Genomic DNA, 15,968 nt, shown 5'->3' with positions numbered 1-15,968 from the left:
CATAAATAATATATTCTTTTTCCCTCTTCGTTTTTTTTTGCCATGGAAACAAGACACCGCAAAGGCTTATACCCTTACGTAATTGACATTCCGTGAGTAGATACATTTAAACACTTCCTAGTTTCTTAGACGCAATGTTAAGACATGGAATCCCTATCCGGTATACGTTTTTTCAAGATGAATAGTCCATCATTATAACGGCGTTCTAAGTAACAACGATCAATGAAAACTATATTTTTTTACTATATAAGTACATAATATAAGTTAATTCTTTAAGCAAACTATCCTTTCATTGTATTCTTCATACTCATAATGTGCAGGAACTGATCACGTAAAAAAAATTATAAAAAAAAATGTTCCAGAAAGATATAAGAATATACTGTATAGCAAATAAATAATCTTTGGTGAAATAACTCTACATACCGAATCATTTTCCTTGATATTCCAATGTATAAAAAAACAATATTACGAACATATATTCTGATGATCTCGGTGGCGCAGTGGTAAGCGCTGTGGCCTTATAAGAGGACCCGGGTTCGATTAACTCTATATAAACTAATAGTAGCAGACGATTGTATTTTTCTAGTTTTTGTTTGAACTTGCTAATCTGGATTTGAATTTAGGTTTTGTGTGGTTGTTACCTACTTGAATCACGATAACGCTGGAAACCATTAAATTATTAGAAGAAATTAAAAATAAAAACCTGAAGCAAATCGAAAACCAAGTTGAAACGTTATTATATTCAGGGTACGTACAAAAACTGCAAGGCGGACGTTCACCTAAACCATTCCTACAAGTTCCATTATTAGCATGTGTGAAATTTATTTTTTTTACCATTTAAATGTTAATTAAAAAGCTAGTGCAACCCTCTCGAGCGCAAAAATCTTCCATAAATAAGATTAGCGTAATGTAATCGAGATTTAAACAATAATGTCTTTTTTATTTATAATAAAGAGGTTTAATATTTTTTTTATTGTTATTAAGGTAACTACTTTACTATTTTAAATGCTTTGCATCAATAATAAGCTTCACGAAGTTGGTTTCACTAGTACCTCAAGTTAGAGCAGCAATCCAGTTTTGCACTTCAAGTATCGCTTTTAGACCTTTTGACCTTTTAGTCATCACGTTTTCGTGACATTAGCACGGGATAGGATCTACGTTTCTTGAAATAGCCGTTTCAGTGTTTGAATTTATTATTTAGGTTCACATGAGTGGTACTATAAAGGCTCTTTGGAGGCATTGCTTTCATCTAGACTAATTTGAAACGTGCAAATCAAAATTTGCAATAACACAGCACGATAACCTTTCGCAATATTAGAGCGTAAGTAATTACAATGCCCGTGCCTTTAAACTAGGTCATGATATTAATGATGGTCCCGTTTAGGTAGTAGGTACATAAAAAAGTTACATTATTAATTTTCCTTGTTCGCTTTAATTAATCATATTATAGGTATCGTGATTTTAATCGTGCGTCTAAGGCTGTATGCACATTTTGGCAATCACGATCGTAGTCGACATCGCGCGGCCGCGCTGTCCGACCAAACAGGGTCTTAATTGGTCGAGGGGCAAACCGATGTGCGTAGTGTATATCACGACCGATAGTCAGCTTCGAAAAACCAAGGTACCAAGGTAATAAGAGCTTAAATAACTGCTATATGGTGAAACTTCTTTGGAATCGTTGTGATCTGTAACACGATGTATCGAAAATGCGTCACGATAACGAAAATATAAAATACATGTATAAAAGGGAATAAGATAGAATACATTACATATTTATTTCCCTATTTTAGTTTCCATTGAAGGGGACATGTTATAATATTCAGTTTACATGGTTAAACATTAAAATATTAAATATTTTTTAAACTAGATAGAAAATAATAAGCCATACATTTATGGTAATACAGGGGTATACTCTTTTTCGATCTCAATCTCTCGTAGGCTACACTTCTCCCGTGTGTAAAAATTGCACAGGATATATTTATATATAAATATATATATATATATCTTAATAAATATAAATCTCTTGTCACGATGTTTGTCCGCGATGGACTCCTAAACTTCTTAACCGATTTTAAATTAAATTGGCACACCGTGAGCAGTCTGTTCCAACTTAAGAGATAGGATAGTTTAGATTTTTAATTATAGTCGCAATTTTATTTTATTGCAAACTATTTTTCTATAATTAATTGACAGTCACATGTTATATATATATAATACTACTATACTAATTTAAGGCTTAGCGATACTGAATGCTTTAAAAACAAAATCAAACGCAGACGAAGTCGCGGGCAACAGCTAGTGTATTATATATTTTAATGCATGTGTGGAATGCATTCCTGTTTTTTTTCTATTCGCTGACGCCATTGTATCAGAATCACACTTTTTAGCCGGCATAGCTCAATGATGGAATAAAATAATTACTATGGATATATTTTTATGCCGAATCCGAATGCTGTTTAACTGTTTCGTGATGAGTACGAAGGAAAACGAAGAACTTCTTCGTATAGATACTACAAATAGAAGGAACGGGTCTATACGAAGAAATCTCGTGGCGTCCGAAAAAATAAGGAAGGCGAACGTTAATTATTTGGTATATCCCTATAACAACTATATACGAGTACTTAGTATCTTACGAGCTTTTTTCTGTCCCGCAATTGGACACGCGTCTCAACCAAAAAATTATTAAACTGGTGTAGTATTTGCTTAGTTTGAGAATACTTTTGTTTTACTACCATTGCTTAAAGCGGCATTATTTTTAAATAAACAGTTTACTTTACCTTATTAATAGGTTTGCTAAGTATGTAAAGTATAATTTTAAAGAAACTCTACGTAATCTGAAGAATCCTAGATAATTCTTATTTTAAACAAAATAAATATTATCTATAATTTTTAGCTATGAACGTTGAAGCGGTGTTAGCCCAGTGGCTAGGATTTCGGCTTCACTTTCGGGGGGCTGAGTTCGAATCCTAGCACGCACCTCTTACTTTTCTGAGCTATGTGCGTTTTCATTTACTAAAATTTCACATGCTTCGACGGTGAATGAAATCATCGTGAGTAAACCTGCATGCCTGAGAGTTCTCCATAATGTTCTCAAAAGCGTGTGAAGTCCACCAACCCGCCCTGGGCCAGCTTGGTAGACTACGGCCCTACTCATTGTTAGAGGAAACCTGTGCCCTGGGTTATTCTGAAAAAAAAAACGTGGACAATAATTTAATATGACTGATTTATGCAATGGTATAAGAAAAAAAGTTAGGTTTGTTGAAACAATATTGCGTAGTCGCGTTGGTTTAGTTATTAGCAAGTTTGATTTCGGATCTCAACGTGCTAGTTTCGATAAAAGGTCAGGGCATAACTTGTAAGGTGAGATTTTACTACCAAAGAAATTCCCTGAGTTTACCTTTTCAAAGCTGAAGCTGAAGAGGCAATGGGCTGGGCACATAGCTCGGAGAACCGATGGACGTTGAGGTCTTAAGGTGCTGGAAATGCCGCGCCGCACCTGTAAACGCAGCGTAGGTCGGCCCCAAACGAGGTTGACAGATGACATGAGGCGAGTAGCTGGGAGCCGCTGGAGGCAAGCGGCCCAGGACCGTGTATTGTGGAACACCCTACAAAAGACCTATGTCCAGCAGTGGACATCAATTGGTTGAGATGATGATGATGACCTTTTCGAAAAAAGCCCAAACTTAGGTAATTAGTGTGGTATAATTAACCACCCTGTATCTCGGAACTTGCTTATTTTCAAATCCCATAACAAACGTTAACGTCGCATTGGGGCTGCGTGGAGAATCTAAGCTAAAAATTCTTCTATTCTTTGAGATAGAAATGCCTAGGTCGGCGCACATGAATGTGCTGAGGAGTATAGTCATGATTAATAGGCTAAGCTTTCTGCTTAGTTATCCAATGAGGAAGCTAAGTCTTTGAATAAGGCTGCTGCAAATGTAGGTAGATGTCTATCCTTATTGCGAAACATAGCGTTATATAATAGACAATGAAGCTCTAGGCAAAATGAATAATTGCACTAACTCCCAACTAGAAAGCTGTAAAGCGGAGGTGTGTCTACTCGGAAATACAATTGTTTGTTGAAATACTAGAAATAAAATAAACTGATAGCTTATTAAGAGATAGCATTTATCAAGGTTTGTAATCAATATTGGCGCAACGTTGTTAAAAATAACACTTACCGTTATATTATTACAACGATGAATAAAAAGCCTTAAGATCGTGAAGTGACCGGATTCGGTTTTAGTATGCGAGATGGTAATTTACAAATTTAGCTTTTTTTGATTTTGATAATATTTAGGAGTCGTCATCATTATAATCATAATATCAACCCATTACCGGCCCACTACAGGGCACGGGTCTTCCACCACAATTAGAAGGGGTTAAGGCCGTAGTCCACTACGCTGGCCCAGTAGGATTTGGTGGACTTCACACACCTTCGAAAACTTCATGGAGAACTCTCAGGCATGCAGGTTTCCTCGCGATTTCCTTCACCGCTGAAGAAAGTTATATTTCAATTACTTAAAACGCACATAACTTTTAAAAGTGAGTGGGATTCGAACTCTGCCCTCGAAAGTGAAGTCGAGCTCCTACCCACTGGGCTATCACCGCTTTAGGATACAAGTCGTCGGATTTAGTAAATTAAACGTACGGTTAGGTTTAAAATGTGTAAACATTTGATAAAAATGTGTTTTTTTTTATTTAATGTTTAAACTACGTAGATTTGAAGGAAAGAATAGTATAAATTAGGAGTAGATAAAAAAAATTAAATAACCAAATACGAAGTACCTAATATCATCCCAAAATGTTAATAAAGACAATTGTCCTTCAAATTTTCTACCATCGATAATATTTTACTGAATCCGGGTAACACATAAAACAATTCAGTCAGTATTTTGGTCGAAAAGCTAAATATTTTAAGTTCTTTTAACCTAATTTAGCAGTTCTCAGCACTTCAAAACTTTCCTAGTTTTTGTTATTTAGCCTAATTAGTCGAACACTACGTGTACCTAACGATAAAATATTTATGGACCAATATACCCAATCAGCCGCTACCGTGTGGCCTGAGGTTTATCACGGCACAAGTTTCTTTTCACTCCATAAAGAGCCAGTACATAGCAAAATGTATTGGAAGTACATCGCCTTGTTGATTTCACTGATAGGAACAACTCTCGCTATATACCCATATTTCGATACGCAAGACTTCATATATAATGTACCGAAAGTGTACAGGATCTCGCTTACTCTGGACAAATTGTTGGAATACTACGAAAAAAAACCATCAAAAGATCCCGAGTGGTATATCGCTCTTAGGATGGCTAGGGGTAAGTTGGTAATTATTTCATATCTAAACCTGGGACTACCTCGTTGGTGTAGCATGATTGACATAAGGATCACAAGGTCAAGGTTTCAAAAGGTTGATAAGATATAACTTTTGAGTTAGAAAATTTGGCATAGGCCACTTACGTGCTTTGTAAAACTCGTTAAACTGTCGGTTCCGCATCAGAAAAGCGTGCTGGATCTTTGCTGTAAAACCCTCTCTCCTATGAGATAGGAGCTGTATGGTGACGGTGAAATCTAGAAAATCCACTCTAGCAGGTTTTAAATAAGCACCCAATTAGTAATTACAACAAAAGTAGCGAATGCCTGCGATTTAATATGCGTAAAATTCAATCTAAAAGGTAACTCTCCGTGTCTTTAATTATCATGTAAAGTACATATTTTTACATTTAAGATGTTACGTAACTTAGTTGCAAGTTAATGTTGAGTTTGCACAATAAAATTATAAAATTTATCAAGGACACTAAATTGCATAAGCAGCCCATCACTGCAATTTTTGATAAAATAATGCAACTTTTATCATCTTCATCAAATAAAAAACGTGACATATGTTTTTTTTATTGTGTAATAATGTATACTCATTTATTGTTCATAGTATTTAACGAATTTAATTGTCACTAAACAAACAAAAAAAAAATTGACAAAAAAGAACCAACTTTGGTTTAGAATTAAAAAACAAGAAATAAATATGTTCTTCATTTTTAAGTCGGTGCCAAGTAAAATGTAGAAAGTTTCTATGTATAGATCATATACTTCATATTCCTTTACGTACAGTAGCAAGGAAAATATCAGTGGGTAATTTTCTTCATTCTACTTAGCTTAAAAAGTTGTAGAAAATATTTATTTCTTGCTTTTTAGTTGTCTAAAAAAGGTCGGTTTTTGACAATAAATTTTTTTCACGCTTTTTAGTGGGTAGATTTTCAATCATATCTAAGTTTTAATAGCCGAATGTCAACTGCTCCAAATCTTCTACAAAATATTGCTATTCCCGCAGCCGGGGCGTTAATTATTAAGGAGTTCTCCCGGCATTACACCATCAGCTCCTTTATTGTGACGAGCATAAATTGCTTGCCACCATAATCGAAGCACAACCTGTGTAATACTTATTATTGTGTAGTTCCGGTGGCCATCCGTGGTCTTCATCAGTTTCACTTGACCAAATAGTGCTTTTCAAGCAAATGCTTAAGTTTAAAATCGCTAAAGGTATCCCTATAATGTTTGTTGAGTTCCCTCAATGTCCCCAAGATCTCTTCAACAAATCCTGACCTGGTGAAAATGGAACCACATGGGAAATACACCGTCACAAATTTTTTTTTAAATCTCTTTGTAATTACAGAGTTCTGATCTAAAAAACATACAAAAATATATACAACCGAATCGCGAACCTTTTGCTTAAAACTGGTACCGATTGCTAATTCTTAGGTGTACATAGTCGTTAAAAGAGACATTACGACTACGAAAAACTACGAATAATTTTTTTCGCGATTTTCGAGTAACTAACGGTCCTGAACTGGTTATAGCGTAGTTACGTAATTGCAAAGAAAGACCTAGTTGTACTTAATATTCCGAGATGGTATTGATTTATTTGTGTGTCGAATTTACGTAATATATTTGTTCATGGGACCATGGTATCTTCTATTTATTTAAATCGCCGTTTTCACAAACATTTTGGTACCTTAGTTTTAGACCTTTCTTTCTTACACGCAAACGACGTTACGTCAACCTTTTTTAACATTATTTATCGCAGGTCAACTTGAGTATACAATAAATGAATTGGACAAATCAGTGCCCGCGAAGTTAAAGGAGAATTTACAGAATATAACCAGGCGAATGGATCGAATTTATAATGGCACGAATTTAGCAACACTCGTGTATCGCAGTAAAGATTATGAATACGGTAAGTGTGTTTATTTTGCGGAAAACCTTGTTCTCTTAGCACTCAGATCACCGCTCAAATCCATATTATAAATGCCAAAGTGTGTTAGTTCGTATATTCGTTTGTTACTGACTTTCAACACTTCTACTTAATGCCGATCTTGATGAAAATACGCACACATTTAGCTTGCATCTTTGAGATAGACATATCATTTATAACCCAGGGAAACACCAGGGTGATTTTCCCGGGATATCGAAATACAAAGCTTCCGTCACACACGGTTTCACATCTAAACCGATCTTGAAGAAATTTGCTTAGAGATACTTTGTATCCCGAAGACGGGGATAGAGTTTTTTTCCCGGGAAACCTTGCGGTTCCGTTGATATTTAAATAAACCAAAAAAGACGGTCGCGAGTCGTAGGCAACAGCTATTAATGCTTCAATATCTTCACAACAATCTTTCTGCTGTAAAAGACATAAGTAAAAACCTGACTAGATTCTATTAGCATATCCGAATTTGGTATCATTACGGAAACCGTTTGTATGGAAAGACATGAAACGAAGCTTGCTTCTGACGAGCATTCAGCTGTACTTTCGTAACTTTGATACCAGGTTCACGATCCAGTTACTTTCCTATACAGATAGTTCGTTAGATTTAATCGCACAAGGAAGTGAGTACCTTTTTAGTCATCGTTATTTACGGACAGGAGACATTGGTGCCGATTCGTAGGTAAACAAATCTCTAAAGTTTACTGAATTGGCAAGTCATTTTCCGACAAGAACACAAAGAAAAGAATAGCGCTTCTTTAATTTTTATCAAATTAATTCACTTTGTACGTTGGTTCAACAAAATCGGCTCCATTTTTTCTTAACCACAGGAAAGAATAACAGAAATATAAATATATATTTCACAGAGAGTACCAATTTGTAATGAATTTTTCTTTTGACCACAAAAAGAATGTGAATGTGGAGAACGTTTTGCCACGTGTGTATTCGTAATTCGTTACTTAGCCACTCATCTCAACTAATGTTATAAATGCGAAAGTCGCTGCATGAAAGATAGACAAATAAAAGTACCTACTCATTTTCCCATTTACAAAATTATCCAAATTTAATCATTTTCCTTCAGTAATTTTAAAATGTAGTTCTTGCTCATTATATCGGAATAAATAGTAGCCTGCTTTGTTCTCCAGTTCATAAACTATATCTTCTCAAAAATCCCGCCAATCCGTTACTATTTTTCTGCATTGAGAGGACAAATCAGTAAAAACACATTCCTGATTTTGATTCCATTGATTAATACCTAAGTTGGTGACTTACTTTTTGTATTTATCGAGCTATATAAAAAAAACAAACGAAAGTTTGTTTTTTTATTTATGGTTTTCTCAGTATAAGTTTTACATCTCTTTTCCATTATGTGAATCATGGTTGACCATGATAATGCAAAAAATGGCATTCTCTTCTTGCTATTATCCCATCTATCTCTCCTTTGGCTTTCCTCTAATTCTTTGTCTCACACAATTTTCTTTCCTGTGCATGACATTATACAAGTACTCCTCAGCTTTTCTTTCACTAGCGCTACTTTTAAACTAACCTTTATAATTTGCTCTTGACACACTTAATCCTAATCCGTCCCTTTTATAACCCAACATTCTGACTTCCTTACAACCGTTTGCAAAAAATGGCATTGCGTGCAATTTTTTTATTTCTCTTTTTCCTACAACCAGATTCTTGTTGTAAGTAACATACTTACATAAAAATCACATAACAATAGATATTTCCAGTCATAATGTTTTCAAACCCTGATTATGAATTCACGAAATATTTTATTCTCTCTAAGATTTTGTAATCTCACCACTTTATCTTAACTCATGTAATAGGTAGGTAGGTAGATGCTATATGTATTAGCTAGGTATTAAAACTCGTGACACGCTTTTAAAAAGAGAACCGTAAACATTATTATTAAATACTAGCGTACCCAGCCCGCTTCGATGGGCTATATTTTGCTTTATTTTATTTAAACAATAAACTTACATCATTACATTTTTAATTTAAGTCTCATAATATATTAAATCATTTATTTCTCTCCGTATTCGTTCTCTTCTATTCTTTTCTCGAACGGGTGAAGATCATTATCTACACCCATGTACACCCAACAATAGAATATCATCATAGTAAATAAAAGCTGTATTTGACAGTTTGACAGTTCAAAAATAGGAGTGCTCCGATCGTCGCCAGGTCAATCCGGAGTTTCCCTGAGTTTCATTGAAATCGGTCCAGCCGTTTCGGAGCCTATACGGAACATACCCACACACTTTCTCTTTTATATATATAGATAGATGTCAAAGCAGATAGTACCTACTTGTAAACACACTTGGGTATAAAACAGTAGCGTAAGTACAGCATTTATATGTAGGTATTATTTTCAGTTCCTACCGATTTGCACGGTAAAAATTATGATACCTTAGTCACTTTTTTTTAGTTTCCAAAGCAATTATTGAGAATATAGAAGTTTTTTCATCACTGCTCGAGCCACTGACGATCGGTACAATGGGCACACAAAAACCTTTTCGGTTCAACTTCGAACAATACGTTCAAGAGACGAGAACAAAAATGCCAACGAGAAAAGCAGCAGGTAAGCTTTAGTTATTGGGAAATTTTTATTACTTATAGTAGGCGAACATAAAGCCTGAAAGTTTGTGATATAGTTATTAGTTCCTCTTCATTGTGTGACTAAGCAGATCTGCTAATTTGGTTTTAGGGATTGGGTTCTATGCTTAGTGTTTTTAAATGTGCTTATAAATATGCTAAGTGTTTTTGAAATTCCTTTCATATTATTTTTAGGGTTCCGAAATAATTGGAACTATTTTACTGATCAATCCGTTGTCCGTTCTTTCATCTGTCACCAACTTCATTTCAATTACGGTTATAGATATCTAATAGATACCTATAATTACTGAATACTCCAGAAAAAAAAATGGTCCCTGCTGGGAAGATTCCTAATGTCCAGCAATTCGCAATAACAAGATATTGCATTTCAAAGCATATTTTTTTACTTACTTATTGCAAAAACCTTTAGGATCACCAATTTTAAAAATGTGCATGCTTTTTAGTAAAATGATGCGAAAAAATACAATTCTCTTGCTTCTAAAAAGGTGCCAGATGTCTGCGTGATCAAATGCTAAATACATACGATAAAAACTATAGTTGTGTGTACCTAGCAAAAAAAAGTCACAAGACCAAAGTGACTATGTAATAGAAAGCGGTACTGATACTGTCAATGATGGCATGACATGCCGATTTGCCATGAGATAAAATAAAACTTTCTCGGCCACTATAACGTTGTAATTACTTATTTCCAAAGCCATGACATTTTAAATTTTGCTGCTTCGGTACAAAACAGAGAATCTATTAGGAGTTTTGTCACCTTTATGGATTAAGATTCAGGTTAACTACGTGTCTTGCGTTAATTTTTTGAAGCTATTCTTTTGTATTGACTACCAAATAGTTTTTATTGCATTGTGTGTTATACGCCCTGACACGGTTATTGATTAATCGACTGAAGGCCGTTTTCTAGTTCAACAATTGACCGCAACGGGGCGTTGATTGAAGTTCGCTACAATAACTTTATAAAAAGAAAAAAAAGTATTGACCTTGACATAACAATTACCAACAACATTTTAATATTGTCCATGATTATTTTTAAATTTCAGATGCATGCATGATGCAACTGCTTATATCAGCTATGGAGACACAAAACCAGGCCGATGGAAGTTGCGAGATGACATCTGAATGTCAAGCACAACTGATGCAGGGATCTGGCCTGGGCTTTCAACAAACCAGCCGGGTCCGTGGAATTGTTCTCGCTCGTCTCTTTGACTGCATGGAAGGAGTTGATCTTTCTGCTCAAATTTATAAGCTTTGCATACAGGTTTACAAAGAAACGAAGTCGTTAGAGGCTTGGGATCACCCGGCTGGTACTAGAACACTATTTATGCAACAAAGTATGTAACCAATTATCTCACCAATTTTTTATTTTATTTAAAATCCTTGATTGTACACCACAACAAGTTAGGAACATCAATAGAAAAGCAGACACTCAAAGTACTTAGTAGGATTCAAAAGTCTGCCTTATCGCTTAGCAGCGATCTGTGCCAGGCATCCGAAGGATTAGGAAAACTAAAACGAAAACAAAAGCAACTGCTTTAAGCGTTAAAGCTACTGTCGTAGTACTGCGTATTATTTTACATCTGTGAATACCAAAATTCAAAGCAGGTAACGTAATAGGATGTTTCAATTACAGTACTGTATTGCGCTTCGCAAGGCTATGGAGAGTTTATAAAGCCACGGTGGATGAACAAGATTGTCTCATGGCAGGAACCCAAAGGATGTTATGCAGATGACAGACAACCATTTTTACGTCTAACTGGATTTGTTGGGCCCGCCTCTTCTGCGCCGCCTAAAGATAGAGAGGTAGCATTTTAACACACATCATAACGTCGTCGGTACTTTTTACAAGATGGCACTTTTGTACTCGTATTTTAATCTTCTGTTACTAATAACTATAAAGGGTGAGTTTTAGGCCAGGCATCGTATGGCAACTAACATTACTATAAATAGGAAATCCACCTATAGATATAAATAAAATTATCGAGGATTTTTCAAAAATAATAATTAAAAATCGGTACCATCTATAAAATATATAGAATGTTGATTTTCTTTAACAGCTGATAAGCTGAAGCTGATCATTAGTAATGAGTGAGAATATGTAAGAAGCGTGTTACTAAAAATGTATGCTTCTACTTTTATGTACAAAAAGCGTTATAGAGCCAAAGGTGGAATCAAAATGTTTTGAGAACAGCATGGTACGGTAGTCCTTTTTGCTTTTGCACGGTATAAAAATAACATTTCTGCAAATATTGACATTATTAAGAATCAAAGCTCTCATAAAGGTAAGGTAGTAGGTTAAGCTCTGATAAGTTAAAGACAAAAATTTCGGATTCCCGCAAATTTCTTAATCCGTTGTGTTTGTATTTTGCGATAATATTATCATTTATTTTGGAGGTTTGGACGAACTATTATTTACATGCTTCATATTAATATGAATAAATATCAATTTCTATAGGAACACTATCGAGTCAAGAAGGCAGCGGCATCTGAAGGCGGTTCCTGCAACTCTTTGACTTCAGCTATGGCTCTGGGTTCTCTGGTGATATACGTTCGTGCGCTTTTGGAGACAGACCAAGCATTCCAATATGACGTTCTTGTTTAATAAGTGATTTGTTAAATGTTTATTAATAAATATATCATTTTTTTTTTAGTTTGACATTGATGAATAAACCTTTAATTATATTAATTACAATATAATATTATGTGCTATAATGTTATATTCACGAATACTCTTTAATCGTCGACTACGCAGTATCAGTCCGTCAGAGATCTTTTTGCGTGTCACGACTTATATTTCGAATTAAAATATACATTTTTGTACATTTTTAATTAAATGAAAACTATCGCTTTTAGAATACCAACCTTCTCAAAAACCTACTAAGGTATAGGTACTTAATAACTAAGTCATACATAAAATTTGAATTTCGATTGTTGCGTACCCGAAGCCCCGGTGAGCTCCGAAGATCCTATTACTATACAGTTTCTGTGTATTTCTGTGTCCGCCCGTCCGTCCGTCAGTCTGCCTGTCAGTACTCTGGAATCGTCCCTAGCTATTTTTTTAATAATTTAGTTTAAAAAAAAGTTAATTTGGTATTCTGATTGTACCCTTTTTAGCATATTATATCAATTCTTTTTCATAAAATACCAAGGAGGATAACACCATGACAATCACTCGAGTCAAAAGGTAAAGTCATACAATTCTTAATGCGATTGCTTGAATTCCTTTTAATGATTAATAATGTTTCGAATGTTTCTAAGGAGAATGTGCTCTGCACCAAAGTCTAAAAGTACACCCATACCGGTGTTTGGTGAGTAAATGTTGAAACTAATTGCTCAAATCCTCACTCAAATCAAAGGTATTATTATGGTTTTGTAGGGTTAGGGTTAAATATAGAGTTAATATCGGCGAAAGGGCAGCCGCGGCTAGTACTGCCCAGCGCAGTGGTGATTATCGGTGGAACTTCCCGTTGGGAGTAGCCTTAGGCTGTTGATAATTAATAAAAAAAAGAAATATACTACGACGATACACATTTCCCATCTTGCCCCAAAGTAAGCACTATAAAACAATCACATGTTCATCACACAAACATTTTCCAGATGTGGAAATCGAACCCACAGCCCTGGACTCAGAGAGCAGGGTCGTTGCCCACTGCGCTAATCGGCCGTCTTTGACGATGATTAGGGTAGTTAGGCTTGTTTTAAGGGTATATTATTCATGGTAAAGTACAATAGAATTAAATTAATGAGATACTAAATGATAAATATTTGTTTTGTAAATATAACCTAAAATAAACTATGTAAAACTAAATCTAAAACGTCTTCGAAACCACCGCAACGAGGCATAGTTCCTAAGGCGCTGACAGTATTGCCCCTTTGGATGGTGAAACTAATTCGTTGGCCAAGGTAAATGCCCGCTCCAGGATCATCGGTAGACTCGATAATTCTTTGAAAAGAGCTCGTGCCTCCGGACCCCACGGTCCCAAAGTCTCTACTCCAAAAGTAACAAAAATGATAAATTAATGTATCAATTTAATTCAAGTTCATATTCACACAATTTCTGATAATCTGTATCAAGTCTCGTAGTAGAAGTGGTATAATTTTTTTGTTATAGATATAATTGACTAACCAAGCATATAATGGTAAGTGGGAAACTATCGCCTATAGACAGAGCAACGCGCCTGTAATTACACCGGCAACCACGCCCTTCAGACCGGAACACAGCATTGCAACAATGCTGCTTAGTAGCAGAAATAAGCATTGTAGTAGTACATACCCACTTTCCCCTTTTTTATCGGCTTCGCACGCTTAGGTTGCCTTTAAATAAATATAAATAAATAAATATACTACGACAATACACACACCGCCATCTAGCCCCAAAGTAAGCGTAGCTTGGGTTATGGGTGCTAAGATGACTGATGAATATTTTTTTTTAATGAATAATATAGATAAATACATATAAAATACATATAAACACCCAGACACTGAAAAACATTCCTGTTCGATGACCTAGAAAGCTGGGTCGCTGCCCACTGCGCCAATCGGTCGTCAAAGATCACTTTTAGTGATAAGGCCGCCTTTGCATCCTAGCACTAAGTTCTATTACTGTTTTCCTTGTGTTTTTCCTATTGTATTGTGTTAAATAAAGTTTTTCTATTCTATTCTATTCTATAGTAGGTACTTCCCGGCACGAGTTCTGTCACATACAGCTCTACTACTTCTACTTAGGGGCAAAAATAAGTATGGTGGCAACTGGCAGTACTTCCCCAGACGAATTCTGTCACGAAAAGTTTTACTGTGACTAAATTAGTTACCTCTTAATAGGCGTAGCAGGGCGATATGTTTCGGCTCTATACAGTGCAGCGTTACAAATGAATCAACTTGATGAAACCGAGAAACACCTTCGGAGTTTGCAAAAGGAACTAAATAAACCTAAAGTAGTCGACTTCCTCGAGACTAGTATGGTAACATCGGCAGACAAAGCTAAGCTGTGGAAACAAGTCGGCGAAGAATCAGGTAAGGAATGTTAAATAAAATATGGTTGAATTTATAGACCTCAAATTATAGACTTAAAAAAAGAGATATATGCGATTTCGACTTGTCTATGAAGGGTTCCGTTCCAACCTACAATTGAAACACTACGTAGTAATAACATTGTAAGTTTAATTTGAATAAGATTAATTGTTAACTTAGGACTTTAGGTAGTTACCTTGTGATCGATAGATCCCAAAATTGAAACACTACGTAGTAATAACATTGTAAGTTTAATTTGAATAAGATTAATTGTTAACTTAGGACTTTAGGTAGTTACCTTGTGATCGATAGATCCCAAGGTTTAAAACGAAACGAAAAATTGTTCCTTACGCAATAATAGGAAGTTGGTCGGCGTTCCGTGCTTTGTAGAGCACGTTTAGCTTTAAGCATCATAGCGTCTCCTACAATGAGAAGGAGTTAATTTTGGGGGATTGGTGAACTCGATATCCATTCATTTATATCGATGCTTTGATGTGTTATTTTTCAGGAATGCCACCGGCTGCTGTAAATTTTTTGGTCATCGTTGCTGAAAATGGGCGTTTAAAAATGTTAAGGCGCATAGTTCAAACGTTTTTAGCAGTGATGGTAGCACATAGAAATGAAGCTATATGTGAAGTAATAACTGCTAAAGCCCTTGATGATGGCTCCCGTCAAGCCCTGATGAGCGCTTTGAAGAAATTTGTCAAAAGTGGCAAGAATATTCAACTAACGGAAAAGGTTGACCCTTCAATTATTGGAGGGCTAATTGTTGGCATTGAAGATAAACACATCGATCTTAGTATTGCACGAAGGATTCAAATGTACTCTGATATTTTAAAACAGTCTGTCTGAAATCCAGCTTTTGAGATTAAATGTCTTTTTTAATTTTTTATTCCCCTACAAGTGATGATGCAGCTTAAGATGGTAGCAAGCTATCCTCTTTTGGGGTATGGAACCCCAGTCGGTTTCTACGTCGCATCGTATCGAGACACTAAAACACTTGCTGGCACGTCTCTGTTGGTACAGTGGTAACGAAGCCCAGACAAAATGATTATCTGGATGAAATAAAAAA

At 35.4% G+C, this 15,968-nt stretch overlaps 2 protein-coding genes across 2 annotated transcripts; both read left to right on the top strand.

Moving 5' to 3' along the window:
* The first annotated feature begins 5,113 nt into the window (after window positions 1–5,113).
* On the top strand, window positions 5,114–12,530 carry LOC120629399 (UPF0764 protein C16orf89 homolog). The gene is made up of 6 exons (XM_039898334.1): window positions 5,114–5,324; window positions 7,088–7,237; window positions 9,699–9,851; window positions 10,930–11,220; window positions 11,520–11,689; window positions 12,342–12,530. The coding sequence occupies exons 1-6, from the start codon at window positions 5,123–5,125 to the stop codon at window positions 12,486–12,488; spliced, it is 1,113 nt and encodes a 370-aa protein (XP_039754268.1). The 5' UTR covers window positions 5,114–5,122; the 3' UTR covers window positions 12,489–12,530.
* A 594-nt stretch (window positions 12,531–13,124) lies between these two features.
* Window positions 13,125–15,910, top strand: LOC120629174 (ATP synthase subunit O, mitochondrial-like). Its single transcript, XM_039898003.1, has 3 exons — window positions 13,125–13,194; window positions 14,708–14,899; window positions 15,405–15,910. Exons 1-3 carry the CDS (start codon window positions 13,125–13,127, stop codon window positions 15,746–15,748), a joined length of 606 nt encoding a protein of 201 aa, XP_039753937.1. The 3' UTR covers window positions 15,749–15,910.
* Window positions 15,911–15,968: the final 58 nt, after the last annotated feature.

The sequence above is a fragment of the Pararge aegeria genome, chromosome 14 (genome assembly GCF_905163445.1).
Source record: "Pararge aegeria chromosome 14, ilParAegt1.1, whole genome shotgun sequence".
NCBI classification, from domain to species: Eukaryota; Metazoa; Arthropoda; class Insecta; order Lepidoptera; family Nymphalidae; genus Pararge; species Pararge aegeria.
Note: the sequence above shows the minus strand (reverse complement) of the source record. Positions and strands in the feature narration are given on the sequence as shown.